At 43.7% G+C, this 20,727-nt stretch overlaps 1 protein-coding gene across 1 annotated transcript; it reads left to right on the top strand.

Annotated features, from left to right (window-relative positions):
* Nucleotides 1-1,630: 1,630 nt before the first annotated feature.
* Nucleotides 1,631-19,513, top strand: LOC110520288 (eIF5-mimic protein 2-A). Its single transcript, XM_036974791.2, has 12 exons — nucleotides 1,631-1,834; nucleotides 2,605-2,678; nucleotides 2,767-2,943; nucleotides 10,833-10,927; nucleotides 12,177-12,242; nucleotides 12,605-12,740; nucleotides 13,164-13,273; nucleotides 13,643-13,813; nucleotides 14,131-14,277; nucleotides 14,501-14,639; nucleotides 18,456-18,578; nucleotides 18,802-19,513. Exons 2-12 carry the CDS (start codon nucleotides 2,615-2,617, stop codon nucleotides 18,831-18,833), a joined length of 1,260 nt encoding a protein of 419 aa, XP_036830686.1. The 5' UTR covers nucleotides 1,631-1,834; nucleotides 2,605-2,614; the 3' UTR covers nucleotides 18,834-19,513.
* The last annotated feature ends 1,214 nt before the right edge of the window (nucleotides 19,514-20,727 follow it).

The following is a 20,727-nucleotide window of genomic DNA, read 5'->3' as shown; positions in this document are numbered from 1 at the left end:
TTGAGTAGAAAATCGATAGATAGTTTCCAATTTTTTGTTTGATTTTTTAAGAGAAACCAGGCTGGCAGTGCTTTGCAATCGAGAGTGGTGCATTTGCCATACCAAGCATTGGTGCATCCAGTCAAGATGCTCTCAATGGTGCAGCTGTATAACTTTTTGAGGATCCGAGGAACCATGACAAATCTTTTCAGCCTCCTGAGGGGGAAGAGGCAGGTGTGTGTGGACCATGTTAAGTCCTTCATGATGTGAATGCCAAGTAACTTGAAGCTTTTGACCCACTCCACTACAGCCCTGTATATGTGGATGTTGGTGTGCTCTCCCCTCTTTCTCCTGTAGTCCACGTTCTGATGTTGAGGGAGAGGTTGTTGTCATAGCACCACACTGACAACTGTCTGGCCTCCCTGTAGGCTGTTGGTGTTGGAGTGAACAGGGAGTACAGGAGGAGACTAAGCACACACCCTTGAGGGGCCCCACGTGTTGAGGGTCAGCATGGCAAAGGTGTTGTTGCCTACTCTCAACACCTGGGTCCATACCGTCATGAAGTCCATTATCCAGTTACAGAGGGAGGTGTTCAGGACCAGGGTCCCTAGCTTGATGATGAGCTTGGAGGGGACTCTGGTGTTGAACGCTGAGCTGTAGTCTATGAACAGCATTCACACATAGTTATTTTCCCTCTTGTCCAGGTGGGAGAGGGCAGTGTGAAGTGCAACTGAGATTGTGGCATCTCTGGATCTGTTGGGGCGGTATGGGAATTTGAGTGGGCCAAGGGTGTCTGGGATGATGGTGTTGATGTGTAGCATGACCAGCCTTTCAAATCACTTCATAATTACAGATGTGAGTGCTATAGGGTGACAGTCATTTAACCAGGTTACCTTGGAGTTCTTGAGAACAGGGACAATGGTGGTCAGTTTTAAACGTGTTAGGATTACAGACTGGAACAAGGAGAGATTGAAAATGTCTGTGAAGACACTTGCCAGCTGGTCTGCGCATGCTTTGATAACGTGTCTTGGTCTGGCCAAGCGGCCTTGCGAGTGATTACCTGTTTAAAAGTTTTACTCACATTGGCACAGACACAGTCATCCGGGAACAACATGAGCTTTCATGGAAGACCAAGTGTTCCTCGAAGTGAGCATAAAAGGCATTTAGCTCGTTTGGGTGTTCTTCATCACTGGGCATCTTACGGCTGGGTTTCCCTTTGCAATCCGTTATCGTCTGCAAGCCCTACCACATACAACAGGTGTCAGAGCCAGTTTAAGATGTCGCCCTTCTCCATCAGCACCCTCTTCTTACTCTCGATAATTAGGTTAAAGTCAGGGTTAGCTAAAATGCACACACAAAAAAATCTACTTTTGATGTCAATTTGACAAAAGCTATATCCCATCTAGGCACTAGGCAGGTAGCCTAGTGGTTAGAGCTTTGGGCCAGTAACCGAAAGATTGCTTGATTGAATCCCTGAGCTGACAATGTAAAAAATATGTTGTTCTACCCCTGAACAAGGCAGTTAACCCACTGTTCCCTGGTAGGCTGTCATTATAAATAAGAATTTGTGCTTAACTGACTTGCCTAGTTAAATAAAGGTTACATAAAAAAAAAAAGATATCTAATAATGACCGGCTGGCAAGTATTATTTAGTTCCTTCCTGTCGCTGGCCCACACTCCAGCACAGTAGGTGGCGTTAATGCACCTTTAAAGAATGGATGCCAAACGCCCTTAAATTCCAAAGAAGAAGAAGAAGATTGCGCAGCCGCTTCACAGCCAGATAAATCATTTCAGTTCTGTCGCAGTAACGTTCGTTGTTTTTCTTCGACTGTTTTTGAGAGTAACTTTGATTTCGGTAAGTAGTTTATAACAGTAATGTGAATGAACTGGCATGCTTTCGATAGTACCTAGCTAAATCAATCAGGTGTATTAGACGCCTGCGCACGTTTGCTTACGTGTTAGCAGCCATGCTCGCTAACGTTAGCCTGCATACTCTGGCTAGCTAATTGTCAATCATGCATGGCATGTAACGTTATGTCTTTATAGTAGTAGTAGTAGTAACTAGCTAGCCTTACAATATGTTACAGATGGTGGTATTTGTTGATTTTTCAGGCCGATTAGCAGTTAACTTCGTCAGTTACTTGCTAGCTAGCGAACTGGCCATAAATGGAGATTCGGGGTACCTAGCCAGCCGGCAGGCCTTACGCTTGAGAAATAGCTAGCTAAGTAGCGTGGTAACTACTTTTTCAACAGTTATCCTTGCTGTCATTGCATGATCAGCCTATGATATCTATATGTCTATTTGACTATCTAGCTAGGTAGTTACTTGTAACAAGCCATAATGTAGTCGGCGTTAGCTAGCTAACTAGCTGATGATGTACATTTAGCTAGCTAAAGTTAGTTGACTGCGGAGCCATATGGCTCTAAACTCGTTAACAGCAGTTGCCAACATTGTGTGTTATGGATAACATTGCCATGGGGGTTCTGACTTGTCAATTATTACAATTTTTTTCTCCAAACCAACACCTGTCAATCCTACTTGTACATATCTTGTGGTGTTGACTTACAGACAACTAGATTATCTTTCAGCTATAATAATAATGCTCTCTTCTCATTCTCATTCAGGGTGTCTTTTATGAGTAATCAAAAGATTCAGAAGCCAACGCTTACAGGCCAGCGTTTTAAAACTAGGAAGAGAGGTGGGTGTAAACTGAATGTATTACTATCATGACTGGCAAAAAACTGCTATGATTTGTGTCCCTAATGAATGCATCGATCTTTCAACAGATGAAAAGAAGGTGTTTGACCCTACTCAGTTTCAGGAAACCATTGTACAAGGTCTGAACCAAACTGGCAGTGATCTTGACGCTGTTGCGAAATTTCTTGATGCCTCTGGTGCCAAGCTTGACTACCGCCGCTATGCTGAGACACTCTTCGACATCCTGGTGGCTGGCGGAATGTTGGGTAAGGATAGAATGGAATGCTGGGTAAGGATAGAATGGAAGAGCATGTTAGTGTAAGGTGCTGGCAAAATAAGGATAAAATGGAATGCTAGGTAAGGAGAAAATTGAAAAAAAAAAGTGTGTTTGTGTGAAAGTCTGTATAATAAGGGAGTGAACGTTATTTATATTGAGGGATACCTGGAGATAATCGGACCTCTGAAATGAAAGTGGATGACCCTTCCCCTGAGGAAAATATTAGTGATGCACCGATATTACATTTTTGCCCGATTCTGATATTTTCCTTGCCAAAAAACGATATTGATATTTAACATTTTTGCGGCCTTTTAAGCATTCTAGTTCAGTTAAATAGTTAATACACACGTGTGGACGCAGCGGTCTAATGCACTGTATCTCCGTACAAGAGGCGTCACTACATTCACTGGTTCAAATCCAGGCTGTATCACATCCGGCCGTGATTTGGAGTCCCATAGGGCGGCGCACAATTGGCACAGAGTCGTCCGGCTTTGGCCTGGGGTAGGCCGTCAATTTAAATAAGAATTTGTTCTTAACTGACTTGCCTAGTTAAATATAGGTTACACACACCACACTAACCAAAAGGTTAGTTTGTTGGCATTTACATATGTTCCCATTACCAGTAAAACATAATCAAAACCTATTTCTTTCGCTGTTCATTTGTTCAGTCGGTTCATTCTCAGGATTTCTATGGAACGCCGTTTGGGTCTTGCATGTCAAAAAAGAACGGTTGATTGTCAAGGGTAATGAATTCCATTATCTTGTCTTTAATGGATTTCGCCTTTGAGTTGTCTCGCTGAAATTTTCTTACTCTTTCAAATGACTCCTCGGCTTGTTGACTGCCCGATCCACACAGTAGACTTTGTGGGCGTCATTACGTCACGTACCTGCGTTATATAGGTATGCACGGTAGCTTTGACATCGGTTTTCTATATTGCCGTTAAACTAACAATGTTGTCATTTTTAGCTAATATCAGCCGATTTCCAATATTTTCACTGATATATCGTGCATCCCTAGAAAATACACCGCTCAAAAATATAAAGAGAACACTTAAACAACACAATGTAACTCCAAGTCAATCACACTTCTGTGAAATCAAACTGTCCACTTAGGAAGCAACACTGACAATACATTTCACATGCTGTTGTGCAAATGGAATAGACAACAGGTGGAAATTATAGGCAATTAGCAAGACACCCCCAATAAAGGAGTGATTCTGCAGGTGGTGACCACAGACCACTTCTCAGTTCCTATGCTTCCTGGCTGATGTTTTGGTCACTTTTGAATGCTGGCGGTGCTTTCACTCTGGTGGTAGCATGAGACGGAGTCTACAACCCACACAAGTGACTCAGGTAGTGCAGCTCATCCAGGATGGCACATCAATGTGAGCTGTGGCAAGAAGGTTTGCTGTTTCTGTCAGCGTATTGTCCAGAGCATGGAGGCGCTACCAGGAGACAGGCCAGTACATCAGGAGACGTGGAGGAGGCCGTAGGAGGGTAACAACCCAGCAGCAGGACCGCTACCTCTGCCTTTGTGCAAGGAGGAGCACTGCCAGAGCCCTGCAAAATGATGTCTGCTCAAACGGTCAGAAACAGACTCCATGAGGGTGGTATGAGGGCCCGACGTCCACAGGTGGGGGTTGTGCTTACAGCCCAACACTGTGTAGGACGTTTGGCATTTGCCAGAGAAGACCAAGATTGGAAAATTCGCCACTGGCGCCCTGTGCTCTTCACAGATGAAAGCAGGTTCATACTGTTGCTGCCTGCAACATCCTCCAGCATGACTGGTTTGGTTGTGGGTCAGTCATGGTGTGGGGTGGCATTTCTTTGGGGGGCCGCACAGCCTTCCATGTGCTCGCCAGAGGTAGCCTGACTGCCATTAGGTACCGAGATGAGATCCTCAGACCCCTTGTGAGACCATATGCTGGTGCGGTTGGCCCTGGGTTCCTCCTAATGCAAGACAATGCTAGACCTCATGTGGCTGGAGTGTGTCAGCAGTTCCTGCAAGAGGAAGGCATTGATGCTATGGACTGGCCCGCCCGTTCTCCAGACCTGAATCCAATTGAGCACATCTGGGACATCATGTCTCGCTCCATCCACCAACGCCACGTTGCACCACAGACTGTCCAAGAGTTGGTGGATGCTTTAGTCGAGGTCTGGGAGGAGATCCCTCAGGAGACCACCTCATCAGGAGCATGCCCAGGCGTTGTAGGGAGGTCATACAGGCACGTGGAGGCCACACACACTACCGAGCCTCATTTTGACTTGTTTTAAGGACATTACATCAAAGTTGGTTCAGCCTGTAGTGTGGTTTTCCACTTTAATTTTGAGTGTGACTCAAAATCCAGACCTCCATGGGTTGATAAATTAGATTTCCATTGATAATTTTTGTGATTTTGTTGTCAGCACATTCAACTATGTAAAGAAAAAAGTATTTTATAAGAATATTTCATTCATTCAGATCTAGGATGTGTTATTTTTTGAGCAGTGTATATTACCTGGCCCTCTCTGAGCATTTTGAAAAAAATAAAACATGTAACCCTCCCCCTCCAAAATGATTTAAACAAAATGGCAGGGAATATTAAATCCCATAGTAGGCTATCAATTTTGCAGTCGTGATTTCTATCAACTCAAACCGTGGTTGAGAACTACAGCCATATTCATACCATATTCATATTCAGTGCTTCAGGTTGTGTTCGTTGTCATAGTGACGACTGAAAATGATACCAACCTACATTTTTTTTTATAGAAACTTGTATTTAAATTAAATGTAGAAATTCAACAACAAATGAGGTTTAGCCTGCGTGTCTTTTACATGTCATTGCTTGTCTCGTTGCTCAATGGATGTCAATTCGTTGGGCTCTTTTTCACTGCTCATCACTGTCTCCAGAGTATAAGAAAGACAAGCATTTCGCTACATCCGCAATAACATCTGCTAAACACATGTATGTGACCAATACAATTTTATTTGATCTGTCCTGTGCAACAATGTTATCAACACACTCTTTGCAACTTTCCCCGACAGCTAAATTGGCCTAGGTCTATTTTACATGCAGCAAGAGCACGCATGCTTCTCTCCAAAAAAGCCTATTAGGCCTAGTTTAAAAAGATTGCTCCACTCCACACTGCCCTTTCCCACATGGACAAAAGGATGTGAGAATGCTGTTCATTGACCACAATTCAGCGTTCAACACCATATTGCCAACTAAGCGAAGGACCTCGTGATTAAAACACATTCCTCGGCAACTGGATCCTGGACTTCGTGACGGGCTATCCCAAGGCGGTAAGAGTAGGTAACAACATATCGCCACGCTGATTCTCAACACGGCAGCTCGTCAGAGGTGCATGCTTAGTCCCCTCCTATTCTCCCTTTTCACCCACAACTGCATGGCCAAGCACGACTCCAACCCCAAGTTTGTTGACGACACAACAGTGGTAGGCCTGATCACCGACAACAATGAGACAGCCTATAGGGAGGTCAGAGACCAGGCATTGTCAAATCAAAGTTTATGTGTCACGTGCTCCGAATACAACAGACCTTATAGTGAAATGCTTACTTACAGGCTCTAACTAATAGTGCAAAAAAGGTATTAGGTGAACAATAGGTAGGAAAATAAATAAAATAACAGTAAAAAGTCAGGCTACATACAGTAGCGAGGCTGTAAAAGTATCGAGGCTACATACAGACACCGGTTAGTCAGGCTGATTGAGGTAGTATGTACATGTAGATATGGTTAAAGTGATAATGCATATATGATGAACAGAGAGTAGCAGTAGTGTAAAAGAGGGATTGGTGGGTGGGACACAATGCAGATAGCCCGGTTAGCCAATGTGCGGGAGCACTGGTTGGTCGGCCCAATTGAGGTAGCATGTACATGAATGTATAGTTAAAGTGACTATGCATATATGATAAACAGAGTAGCAGCAGCATAAAAAGAGGAGTTGGGGGGGTGGCACAATGCAGATAGTTCGGGCAGCAATTTGAATACCTGTTCATGAGTCTTATGTCTTGGAGTAACAACTGTTGAAGCCTTTTTGTCCTAGACTTGGCTCTCCAGTACCGCTTGCCATGCGGTAGTAGAGAGAACAGTCTGTGGCTGGAGTCTTTGACAATTTTTAGGGTCTTCCTCTGACACCGTCTGGTATAGAGGTCCTGGATGGCAGGCAGCTTAGCTCCAGTGATGTACTGGGCCGTACGCACTACCTTCTGTAGTGCCTTGCGGTCAGAGGCCGAGCAATTGCCGTACCAGGCAGTGATGCAACCAGTGCTCTCGATGTTGCAGCTGTATAACCTTTTGAGGATCTGAGGACCAATGCCAAATCTTTGTTTCCTCAGGGGGAATAGGCTTTGTCGTGCCCTCTTCACGACTGTCTTGGTGTGTTTCGACCATTGTAGTTTGTTGATGTGGACACCAAGGAACTTGAAGCTCTCAGCCTGCTCCACTACAGCCCCTGTCGATGAGAATGGGCGCGTGCTCGGTCCTCCTTTTCTTGTAGTCCACTATCATCCCCTTAGTCTTGGTTACGTTGAGGGATAGGTTGTTATTCTGGCACCACCCGGCCAGGTCTCTGACCTCCTCCCTATAGGCTGTCTCGTTGTTGTCGGTGATCAGGCTTGCCACTGTTGTCGTCTGCAAACTTAATGATGGTGTTGGAGTCGTGCCTGTCCACGCAGTAGTGGGTTAACACGGAGTACAGCAGGGGACTGAGCATGCACCCCTGGGGAGCTCCAGTGTTGATGATCAGCGTGGCAGATGTGTTGCTACCTACCCTCACCACCTGGGGGCGGCCTGTCAGTAAGTCCAGGATCCAGTTGCAGAGGGAGATGTTAAGTCCCAGGTTCCTTATCTTAGTGATGAGCTTTGAGGGTACTATGGTGTTGAACGCTGAACTGTAGTCAATCAACAGCATTCTCACATATGTGTTCCTTTTGTCCAGGTGGGAAAGGGCAGTGTGGAGTGCAATAGAGATTGCATCATCTGTGGATCTGTTTGGGCAGTATGCAAATTGGAGTGGGTCTAGGGTTTCTGGGATAATGGTGTTGATGTGAGCCATTACCAACCTTGTTCTTGGGCACAGGGACTATGGTGGTCTGCTTGAAACATGTTGGTATTACAGACTCAATTATGAAAATGTCAGTGAAGACACCTGCCAGTTGGTCAGCACATTCCCGGAGCACACGTCATGGTAATCCGTCTGGCCCAGCAGCCTTGTGTATGTTGACCTGTTTAAAGGTCTTACTCACGTCGGCTACGGAGAGTGTGATCACACAGTCATCCGGAACAGCTGATGCTCTCATGCATGCCTCAGTGTTGCTTTCCTCGAAGCGAGTGTAGAAGTGATTTAGCTCGTCTGGTAGGCTTGTGTCACTGGGCAGCTCGAGGCTGTGCTTCCCTTTGTAGTCTGTAATAGTTTGCAAGCCCTGCCACATAAGACGAGCGTCGGAGCCGGTGTAGTATGATTCAATCTTAGCCCTGTATTGACACTTTGCCTGTTTGATGGTTCGTCGCAGGTCGTAGCAGGATTTCTTGTAAGCTTCCGGGTTTGAGTCCTGCATCTTGAAAGCGGAAGCTCTACCCTCTAGCTCAGTGCGAATGTTGCTTCTGGTTGGGGTATGTACGTACAGTCACTGTGGGGACGATGTCCTCAATGCACTTATTGATAAAGCCACTGACTGAATGCCGTCGGAAGAATCCCGGAACATGTTCCAGTCTGTGATAGCAAAACAGTCCTGTAGTTTAGCATCTGCTTCATCTGATCACTTTTTTATTGACAAGAGTCACTGGTGCTTCTTGCTTTAATTTTTGCTTGTTAGCAGGAATCAGGAGGATAGAGTTGTGGTCGGATTTATCACATGGAGGGAGAGCTTTGTACGTGTCTCTGTGTGTGGAGTACGGGTGATCTAGAATGTTTTTCCCTCTGGTTGCACATTTAACATGTTGATGGAAATTTGGTACGACTGATTTAAGTTTCCTTGCAATAAAGTCTCCGGCCACTAGGAGCGCCGCCTCTAGGTGAGCGGCTTCCTGTTTGCTTATTTCCTTATGCAGCTGACTGAGTGTGGTCTTAGTGCCAGCATCTGTCTGTGGTGGTAAATAAACAGCCATGAAAAGTATAGCTGAAAACTCTCTAGGCAGGTAGTGTGGCCTTCAATTTATCACACTATACTCCAGGTGAGCAAAATCTCGAGACTTCCTTAGATTTTGTGCACCAGCTGTGGTGCTAGGACAACAACCTCTCCCTGAACGTGAGCAATTAAAGGAGATGATCGTGGACTACAGGAAAAGGAGGGTCGACCACTCCCCCATTCACATCAACGGGGCTGTAGTGGAGCGGGTCGAGAGTTTCAAGTTCCTTTGTGTCCACATCACCAACATACCAGGAATCGTGAAGAGGGCACAACAACGCCTTTTCCCCCTCAGGTGACTGAAAAGATTAGGCATGGGTCCCCAGATCCTCAGTTATACAGCTGCACCATCGAGAGCATCCTGACCGGTTGCATTTCCCTCTGGTATGGCAACTGCTCGGGTATCCGACCGTAAGGCGCTACAGAGCGTAGTGCGTACGGCACAGTACATCACTGGGTCAAAGCTTCCTGCCATCCAGGACCTATATACTAGGCGGTGTCAGAGGAAGGCCCAAAAAATTGTAATATACTCAAGTCACCAAAGTCATAGGCTGTTCTCTCTGCTACCGCATGGCAAGCGGTACCAGAATGCCAAGTCTAGGTCCAAAAGGCTCCTTAACAGCTTCTACCCCCCCCCCCCCCCCCAGGCGTAAGACTGCTGAACAATTAATCAAATGGCCACCCGGACTTTTTACATTGACCTCCACCCCCCATGTTTTTACGCTGCTACTGTTTATTATCTATGCATAGTCGCTTGACCCCTACCTACATGTACAAATTACCTCAACCAACCTTTAACCCTGCACATTGACTCGGTACTGGTACTCCCTGTATTTAGCCATGTCATTGTCCTTTTATTTCATTTGTTACTTTATTTAGTAAATGTTTAGTAAACAAGATCAAATCACGATGTCAGCGATCTTCAGGCCAGAAAGTCAGAGCTCTAGATAGAGACCTGATTTTAGTTTCCGATTTTGAATTCCGAGTTTATAACTGTTCAAGAAGATGTAACCTTTATTTAACTTGGCAAGTCAGTTAAGAACAAATTACTTACAATGATGGCCTACACCGGCGATACCTGGACAACACTGGGCCAATTGTGCGCAGCCCTATGGGATTCCCAATCACAGCTGGTTGTGATACAGCCTGGATTCGAATCAGGGTGTCTGTAGTGACACCTCTTGCACTGAGATGCAGTGCCTTAGACTGCTGCGCCACCCGCGAGCTCCGAAGATGTTCCTAGTCGGAGCTCCTTTTTCTGAGTTCCCAGTTGTCTTGAACACACTGAAGTCATTAGTCGGAGATTTCCGAGTTCCCAGTTTTGATTGCAGCATTTCTACCACTGTTCTTGTTGCGCACTACATGCGCTATTTACCAGATACTCTACACGCCCACGTTCTAGATATGTCAAGCACAGAGGGACTGATCGAACAGCCAATGGAAGGGTAAAAGCGAAATGCCCACACAGCTGTGCTCAGCGAGGAGAATGAGCGAGAACAGCGTTGTACACCAAAGTTGCACGTGTCAAATTCAATACCAGTATTCCCAAATGCTGACCAATACTGACATTTAATCGATTACAAATTACATTACCCTTCCCTGAACTAAAAAAGTGTGTGTTTATATATAAATAAATAACCCTCCCCCTGACTGAAGTTGAAAAGGCATGACCCTCCCCACTTTCCCCCGGGTAACAATTGAGTAAATTTCAACTGGTCCCTAACCTTCATTTTTGTTTTCTTCTTTTTCAGCCCCAGGGGGTACCTTATCAGATGACTTGACCCGTACAGAGTTCTGTCTCTTTACAGCCCAAGAAGACCTGGAGACCATGCAAGCTTATGCTCAGGTATACTTGTGCAATGGAGTTTATTGGTTTAGCAATAGAGCTGAATATGATGATGCTTTCAGTTGTTTTTCTTTACTACATTAGTAGCTGTGGTTCAAACCCCTTTTCTACTGAAGGAAAAGGTTGATTATGATACAAGTGATTTCAGTCTTTGGATTAACATTGGTCTGTTATTTAGAGATCTGGGACAGGTGTCCCGATAGCGATGTAACTTTGGCCTTCAAGTGTTTTAACCATGCATCTTTCCTACAACTTCTGAAGATGTAACATTTGTTTCCCAAAACACCACTCCGAGAGAACTTTCACGTAGTGCGGTGTTGAGGCATGTGTCGATACTGATAGGATCGAAAGGCAGTGCTGCTCTCGGTTCAGCTTTCTCCATTCAGATCTTACCTTAACATTGTAATTATTCCACAAGACTAACACTGGATCAGGTCCTAAAGAGAGATTATCACCTATGGCTGCAAATATTGAGGCAGCTTATCCTAGGGCTTACCCTATAATAATGCACTAAATAATGATTTTGCTCATCATTGCACACATGGTAGGCTAAACATGAAATATTTTGAGGTGAAAATGAGACAGTAGCTAAATTAAATTGAATGAACAGGATTATTGTTTTCAATATCATAAAAATACTGTATATAGGCTATGTAACCTATACTGTAGGTGGGCTATTTATCTTTTAATGCAGTCATCTCGGTTTTCATTTGAAGCCTCTTTTTATCCTTCGCTTGTTTGTAACAATTGTATTTGTAGTCAACTTCGTTGTGAAGTTATCGGTGGTCACAGACGGATAAACCATGTGTAAAGTGACTCGGGGGGGGGGGGGGGCTAAAAACATCTAACGTAACAAAGCTCTTCTACTGGTGGTGTAGTTAAGTGTGACTTTAGTGACAATGGTTTTGGGAATCAGCTCAGGTTAAACAATTTTTTTTTTTTTTTTTATATATCTAGGTAAGTCAGTTAAGAACAAATTCTTATTTACAATGACGGCCTACACCGGCCAAACCCGGACAACGCTGGGCCAATTGTGCGCTGCTCTATGGGACTCCCAATCATGTCTGGTTGTGATACAGCCTGTAATTGAACCAGGCTGTCTGTAGTGACGCCTCAAGCACTGAGATGCAGTGCCTTAGACCGCTGCGCCGCTCGGAAAAAGCCTCCTACGAAGGTTCCAACAATTAACTTTGCCATAAGATGCTTTTGGAAAACCGGCCCTTACTCTGTTTTCCCTGTCGTTACTTAGGTTTTCAACAAGCTTATAAGGCGCTACAAGTACCTGGAGAAAGGTTTCGAAGAGGAGATCAAGAAGGTAAAAATGTTGTCTTGTTGTGCAGCATTGCTCAAAATGACGCATGTTTTTTTTTTTATCTGTTGGATCTTACTGTTGTCACCATAGAGTTATTCAACTCATTGCTGCTTCCCAAACTTTGGTCAAAAATAGTGCACTATAAAGGAATAGGGTGCCATTTGGGATACAGACTTAGACGTCGAGAAGGATTACATTATTGAGCCTGGCATTAGACATTTTGTTCTCGAATATGCAATTCTCTCAACTCTAGGCCTTATGTTCCATAGTGTTATACCAGAAATCTATTGTATTCCATCCTTATGCTAGCATTCTATTGTATTCTAAGTTTCAGTATTTGTGTTTCCCTCTTATCTCCTGTGCAGTTGCTGCTGTTCCTAAAGGGGTTCACTGAGTCTGAGCGCAACAAGCTGGCCATGTTGACTGGCATCCTGCTAGCCAACGGCAACATCTCAGCCTCTATCCTCAACAGCCTCTACAACGAGAACCTTGTCAAAGAAGGTGTGCAGCAGTGCCAGCTCAATAGTGCATGTTTCCTGGACAAAGATTAAGCTTAGTCCTGGACTAAAAATCACTTTCAATAGAGATTTTCCATTGAGTATTATTTTAAATCTAGGACTAGTCATAATCTGTGTCTGGAGAAACCAGACTATATACTTACACGCTCATGTCCAGTTACTTGTGAAAAGGACTTGTAGGGACGTAAAGTTAAATGAAAGTTGCAAACATTCACTCTAAGATGTGAATTTACTTAGGGCATATTTATGGTTTTGTCTCATACAACAATCCGTGTGTGTGAAATTGCTTAATTTCTGTTTTTACTGGGCAGACTTGTAAAACTTCTGGAATCGTGTCCTGTGGAATCTGGCTTTTCACCTGGTGGGCTTAAAATAAATGGTTTCCCCTGTTTTATCTTTTACAAAGGTGTCTCTGCAGCCTTTGCTGTGAAACTTTTCAAATCCTGGATCCATGAGAAGGACATCAACTCTGTGGCCGGAAGTCTCCGGAAGGTCGGCATGGATAACAGGCTTCTGGTGAGTGAGACCACCAATCATGTGGGTGATGTCCAATCCGAAGCCATGCTAGCTTTCCTTGGCTCAGTGTAAAATAGGCATTGGGTAGCAGGGTAGTTAAGAAAAGGGAGCTCTCAGAATAGAAAGGTTCTGTCTTTCCTTGATTCCTCGCATCCTATCTCCTTACCTTCTCAATTGTATGGTCCCTACCCTCTGACTTCATAATGAGGCGGTAAGTGGATGCAAGGTACTTAGGAAAGATGAATTGAGAGAGCCAACGGAGAAGCCGCCTTAGTTGGACAGGGCTTAAGCATAAAGATGCAATATAGTTGCATACGTTCTACTTAATTTTGTGTCGTTAAGCCTGTTTCTTCACCTTGTGTCTTGCAGGAGCTGTTTCCTGCCAACAAGCGGAGCTGTGAGCACTTCTCTAAGTACTTCACAGATGCTGGACTCAAGGAGCTGTCAGACTTTGCCAGGAACCAGCAGGCCATCGGGTCCCGTAAGGAGCTTCAGAAGGAGCTCCAGGAACAGATGGAGCGCGGGGATGCTTTCAAAGACGTGAGTCCAAAGCCTGGCTGTATGCTGATTGCTGGAGAAGCACTCCTCTGGCTGAGTTCCATTCCCTACCCTTAACCCTTTAAGGGTGCACTTGCTCTCATTGTCCCTAGTTGATTTAGACGCATTGGATTGGTTTTAGCATGGGAAGTGAATTTGTGCACACTTGGAGTGGAGAATCAGATCGCAGACTCTGTGTTGAAGGATAGTTTTCGATTATGAATCCTCATTTATTTTGTTAGCATGGGATGGACATGAAATGCCCAATAACCAGAATCACTTATTTACAAACTTTCTTTCATTCCCTCCTTTCCCTCCAGATCATTGCCTCAGCCAGGGAGGAGATGAAGAAAAACAACATCTCAGAGCAGACCATGATCGGCATCGTGTGGACCAGCGTTATGAGCTATGTGGAGTGGAACAAGAAAGAGGAGCTGGTTACAGAACAAGCCATCAAACACTTGAAGGTGAGCTGATTGGCTTGCACTGATTTCAGAGCCATCACTTCCCCATCTTACCAAATAGAGTTGTGTGGAGAGAAACTTGAGTTCACCTTCTCTGCAGGATTCTCACAATCAGCCATGGAATCAGACAGCATAGGCACATGGTGCACCAAAATGTGTCTGAAATGAGGACAATGTTGTGGCTTGTTTTTTGTGACTCATGGAAACACCCCCTGTTTCGCCACAGCAATACAGCCCACTGCTGAAGGCGTTCACATCCCAGGGAGCCTCTGAGATTCTGCTGCTGGTGAAGATGCAGGAGTACTGCTATGACAACATCCATTTCATGAACTCCTTCCAGAAGATTGTGGTCCTGCTCTACAAAGGTAAAAGTGATGCTTGGCACTCAGCATTAAGGAGATGGATTGGGGGTAGGGCCCTGTGACAGACTAGGTTCCTGTCCAGGGAGTGTACTTGTGTATCAAGCTGCCTTACACTACAGAAACCAGACATAGGCTCCTGCACCTATGGGTTGTTCTGTCTTGGACAAGGCTTGCTTACTTACTTACAAAGGGAAGGAGAACAGTGAACAGCGTTGTCTGCGTCCACCGTCCTTGTTTCCCCAATCTCTCTCAAAACTCATTGGGTGGGAATGTCTGAGGCAGGGACCTTGGATCTTTCTATCCAGTGAGCTTTGATTCCATCTTCTGACCTCGCATTGACCGTAGCCGCCAAAATCTTCCCGCTGTGCTAATCAAAGCGAGATCTGCGTTGACTACCATGAAAAATGGGCGTTCCTCTTCGGCAATGCCAAGTGGAGCAGAATCAATGGCCAAAGAGGTGGAGATACTGCTCTAGTTTCTTCACTTTCTGTTCCGCTTTGTTCAGCCAACCTGAGCCCACCTGAAAATGTTGAAGGGTCAGTGGTCCGTTTTAGAATTATTTTATATTCTTCCAAATATGAGAGATGGGACATTATATGCACTAGGGCTGACCCTATTAAGTCGATTGTTTAGTCGACAGGCTGTTGGTTGACCGATAATTGTTATGTCGATCAGTAGCAAAAGAAAATCATGTTTCATGGTGTACAAGACATCTGTTTGATTTGCACTTGTTTGAGTGGATTGATCCATTGAGGCTGTGGGGATGGCTCAGTCCATCACTCTAAGACATGTGCTACTGAAATTGTATATGGTTAAGGACAATGGTGCAACACTAATACAAATAATATTATCTTATAACAAATGCTCTTTCTCCCGTGTTTAATAGCAGTCGCTGTCTGCGGTTTTGAAACATAAGTGCACTGTTGAATTGGCGACTTTTTCTACACCATGTTGCTATGTGTATAATAGCAAAGTTAATGAGCATATTGGTGTTGGGAACAATGTGGCAGAGTCAGCAGCGGAGTTAGGAGACGATAAAACAGCCCTTGCCTTAATTGACTAAGAAAAGTGAGGAGAGAGGAAACACCAACTGAACTAGGCTATGGATTATAGACCTAACTATTAAATGTGCCTGGCTTGATAACATCCATATAAACTATATATACAGAGGTATGTGGACACCCCTTCAAATTAGTGGATTCAGCTATTTCAGCCACACCCGTTCCTGAGAGGTGTATAGACTTGAGCACGCACACAGCCATGCAATCGCCATAGACAAACATTGGCAGTAGAATGGCCTTACTGAAGAGCTCAGTGACTTTCAAAGTTGCACCGTCATAGGATGCCACCAACAAATAATTTAGTCAAATTTCTGCCCTGCTAGAACTGCCCCTGTCAACTGTAAGTGCTGTTATTGTGAAGTGGAAACGTCTAGGACCAACAACGGCTGTCGCAAAGTGGTAGGCCACACAAGCTCACTGAAGCGTGTTGTGCGTAAACAATCGTCTGTCCTCGGTTGCAATACTCGCTACCGAGTTCCAAACTGCCTCTGGAAGCATCGTCAGCACAAGAACTGACTGTCGGGAGCTTCATGAATTGGGTTTCCTTGTCCGAGCAGCCGTACACAAGCCTAAGTTGACCATGTGCAATGCCAAGCATCGGCTGGAGTGGTGTAAAGCTCGCCGCCATTGTACTCTGGAGCAGTGGAAACGCATCATCTGTAGTGATGAATCACGCGTCACCAGTTGGCAGTCCGACGGACGAATCTGGGTTTGGTGGATGCCCGAATACATAGTGCCAACTGTAATGTTTGGTAGAGGAGGAATAATGGTCTGGGACTGTTTTTCATGGTTCGGCCTACCGCTACAGCATACATTAGACATTTGTGTGCTTCCAACTTTGTGGCAACAGTTTGGGGAAGGCACGTTCTTGTTTCAGCATGACAATGCCCCTGTGCACAAAGCGGGGTCCATACAGAAAGTTTGTTGAGATCGCTGTAGAAGAGCATGACTGGCCTGCACAGAGCCCTGACCTCGACTTCATCAAACGCCTTTGGGATGATTTGGACGCCGACTGTGAGCCAGGCCTAATCGCCTGACCTCCGTAATGCTCTTGTGGCTAAATGTAAGCAAGTCCCCGCAGCAATATATAGTGGAAAGCCTTCCCAGAAGAGTGTTACAGCAGCAAAGGGGTGACCAACTCCATATTTATGCCCATAATTTTGTAATGAGCTGTTTGAGCAGGTGTCCACATACCTTTGGTCATGTAGTGTGTGTATATATCTACAAGACAGATCCTGCTTCTGTTGATTGTTTGAGTGTTTGTTTAATAGCCAACTGATTATGTGAGCACCAAGCCTCACGCAACCACGTCGGGGAAACTATTTCACAAATTTGGCTGTTTTATAATCTTTGCTTTGTTGTAATGAAGGCTTTATCCTTTTTTTTTGTTAGAACAGCCTGCCTTATATTACTTACAATTTATTTAGTATTTACGCTGTTCCAAATTGTCAAATTATTTTTAATAACCCTCCTTTTTCTGGTTTGCATTATTATGATCATTATCATTTAGTAGACTTAGTATAGCAGCCTTGTATAACCACCATCGAGATTTGGGCCTTAGAGCGCATCCTGTTTAGTCTTAATACCTTATCTTTTTTTAGGTCTATATTTCAATACTTTCTACAGACTACTGTATCAGTCATTCGTTTGTCATCACAAAGCATACGAGTCATTCATGATTTGAAATGCAATCAAGCATTTTCGTTTAAATATAAAATAAAGCGACACTTGAATAATTAGCGTACACAATAAATAAACCGTTCCATTTTGTCAATTGCGTTCATGAATGCATGCAACTGTTTTTAATCTTTACTGTAATGAAGCTTTACAAACAATGTTACAACCAACTCTGGTACGCTTATTTATTTAGTGTTTACATTGTTCTAAGCGGTCAGTTATATTGTAATCTAACCATTCCTTTTTGGCACTCATCATATGCACGCATTGCTTGCTTCTTACATACTTTTTCTTGATCGCCAGTATTTTCCACAACTAGTCAAATTTATTCCATATGTCTGACTTCACCTTTACCTCCTGAGCAACCAGTAAACATTCCCCCGTTTCTAGTTTGTCATTTCCTCTGCATCCATTTTGATGTCACTTGTTACTGTGTTCTGAGTTCATGAGTGATTTGTTGTGATTTTATGATATGCTATACATCAGGCCCTATTGGTCACGTGCATGTGACGCATACTTGTCACTTAAGAGAGAAAGGGTTGAGGGAATAGGGAATGTTTTTTCCTAAACAAATGGGGGATTTTGTTAACCGATCATTTGTCAGATGGCTGTAATTATGTTGCAGCTTCAGCAACACGGACAGTGCGATAAACATTGTTGATGTTCTGTGGTGGTCACTCCAGCAGGGAGGAGAGTGGACCAACGGATGCTAGCCCCAGTCACTCGCTGTCATTTTTATTTTTTACACTGCGCAGCAAGTCTGAGCCCGGCCCAGCACAATCAAATCAATTGCAGTCGTTCTTAATTATTTCATCAGACCGTGTGCTTATGGTATCAGACAAGCACGGTGCATATAGTTGATTTGAATAAAACACAGGGTGTCTATGGAAAATAAAACTTCTAACATTTCAGCCAATCTAAGCAAATTTTTGCGTTCGTGTTTTGAAAGCAAGGTTGCCTAGCAGATTCACATCAGCACTTTTTAGTTGGGCATAATTGTCTTTGCCAAGTGGCCATAATGGCATCTTTATCCCGGGATGCCTACTGGTTTGTGATGATCATGTTGATTTATTTTTCCCAGCGGATGTTTTGAGTGAGGAGGCCATTCTGAAGTGGTACACCGAGGCCCACGTTGCCAAAGGAAGAAGTGTTTTCCTGGAACAGATGAAAAAGTTTGTGGAGTGGCTCAAGAACGCGGAGGAAGGTGAGCATGGCTTACGTTTTACATTAGAGTTGAGTAATTTATCAGACGCCTATCCAGAGCGACTGAAAATCAGTTCAACTATAGTAGGTACAATAACCACCTCGCCTTCAAAATAGGCGATAGTCCCATTGTCTGATGTGACTGAGCATGTAGTTTTGTCTGTATTCACCATAGCACATTTGTCTGTGCATGCAGTTGACATTAATTTTATCTGTTTTTTCAGAATCTGAGTCCGAGGAGGAAGAGGCTGACTAAAAGACCTCAAGCCAAATCCAAGGCTCGTTTTTATTTTTTAGAACAACATTAATAACATATTTTTTTCTATTCTACCTCCTCAACAACCATAATGTCTAGATGTAATTTAAGGGCTTTTACATCATGTTCATTTTTTTTACTTAAAGTTTACACTTCTGGATAGTAAGAATCATGAATAGATTTTCCCTTGACACACTTAATAATTCCTCATTTGAAGGGAAAGACATGTTGCCACATTTTAAAACCACCCCCCTTAACTCACCCAGCCCCTTCTGTTGGTATGTATCTGTGTTTTATGAAAGAATGTTCCCTTTAAAAATGGACTATTCATTCCGCTGGCATGATTCATAGCGATATTTTACTGCAGTTGGACTCTTATTTGCCAGTGGTTGATACATAAATGCTCACTATTTAACTCCTTTTTGTATTTTTATTTAGCCAGTGTGACATGTCCAGATAATCTGATTTTAAATTGAATGGCCAGGCTTGAACTCTCTTGTCCACACTATATGAAGTTCTAGCTACCAGTCTACTGAAAAGGTGCTGGTGGTGTAAACTGTAATCGCTCTCTGACATCTTCTGTAACACTGTGCCAGATTCTAGATTTAATTTTGGTTATTGTTGTAATTTCTTTACCCTGATATCAATTTGACTTTTTAAAATAAAGTTCAGTACTAGTTTTCAGTGTTTGTGTAATTACTCTTTGAGCTTGTCGTTCTGAATAGTGTTTTCTCATTAGGCTTCTTAAATGATCCTCTGCAGCGGTTATGGAAAGTTCGGGAATAGAAATCTTGTCGATGTAACTGCAAAATATGAAGGATTTAAAAAAATATATATATGGCTTGTTACATATAGACATAGTGTACACATGTAGAGTTAACCTAACCTTCACATAATCCAAAATACCTGACAAGAGTAACATTATTCAAGGTGTGTAGGGCATTACTCCTGGTGTGGAAGGTACAAAACGACAATCCAACTCTGAGGTCAACTTCTCTCCTCACTTTAAATGGTAATTATGGCTTTGTCATGCATGAGGAAGAGCAGGGGTGAGACTGTAATTCAAGGTGCAAAACACCTGAATATCACTGAGGTAGGGAATAACCGGTAATTCAGTGCAGGGCAGTTAGACTGTGGGCTTGTCAGATATCTCAACTAGCAAGACACTTTATTTCAGGTCACTGAGTAAAGTGACTTACAGTTTTGATTGCTTGAATTAATTAAACAAATAGTCTACTCTGGTGCATTGAACAAGCAGGGAACCTGACCCTGTGGACCTGGAACTGGCCATCCTCAACGTGTCTTTTAGCCTACAGAACATTATGTATTATATATGTTTGAAGCCCCATGCAGGCATATACCCCATCACAAAAAGGCTGCAACAATAAAGTAAAGATGGCAGAAAACAGACTGCTTCTACTGCTTTTGAGTCCATAGTTCCTAAGATTAGAGAATAAGGTTAGTGCAATACATTGTTACTCCTCACCAATAGATGGCAGTATGAGAATGTTTAAAGCCATGCTCCTCCAGTGAAACCTATTGGACAAAAGAAACCTATTAAATTGGCTATAGCTTGAAAGCGTAATCAAAAGTAGGAAGTATTACTCTGCTACTTTTCGTGTGGCATGCTTGTACAGGGAAGGAAGGCACTGTTCTTAGAGGGCCGTGTGTAATCATTTGGTTGGTGCTTATATGCGTCATATTTCACACGTGTGTATTAATACGCATGAGTTAATTGAAAATGTATTATTTTGGTGTATACCAATTCCATCTGAGACACCCGTCAAGATCGGCTATTATCAACAGTGGACCCTGGGGCAATTAGGGTTAAGTGGGCTTGGGGATTCAAACTAGCAACCTTTCTGTTACTGGCCCAACACTCCAAACACTAGGC

The sequence above is a fragment of the Oncorhynchus mykiss genome, chromosome 3 (genome assembly GCF_057628025.1).
Source record: "Oncorhynchus mykiss isolate SJ-2025 chromosome 3, ASM5762802v1, whole genome shotgun sequence".
In the NCBI taxonomy this organism is placed as follows: Eukaryota; Metazoa; Chordata; class Actinopteri; order Salmoniformes; family Salmonidae; genus Oncorhynchus; species Oncorhynchus mykiss.
Note: the sequence above shows the minus strand (reverse complement) of the source record. Positions and strands in the feature narration are given on the sequence as shown.

Excerpts from the sequence above, each read along its gene's own strand:
- LOC110520288 (XM_036974791.2), top strand. The coding sequence starts at position 2,615 with ATGAGTAATCAAAAGATTCAGAAGCCAACGCTTACAGGCCAGCGTTTT. Across the intron at positions 13,274-13,642 it reads GCATGGATAACAGGCTTCTG|GAGCTGTTTCCTGCCAACAA; the intron begins GTGAGTGAGACC and ends TGTGTCTTGCAG. Across the intron at positions 18,579-18,801 it reads GCTCAAGAACGCGGAGGAAG|AATCTGAGTCCGAGGAGGAA; the intron begins GTGAGCATGGCT and ends CTGTTTTTTCAG.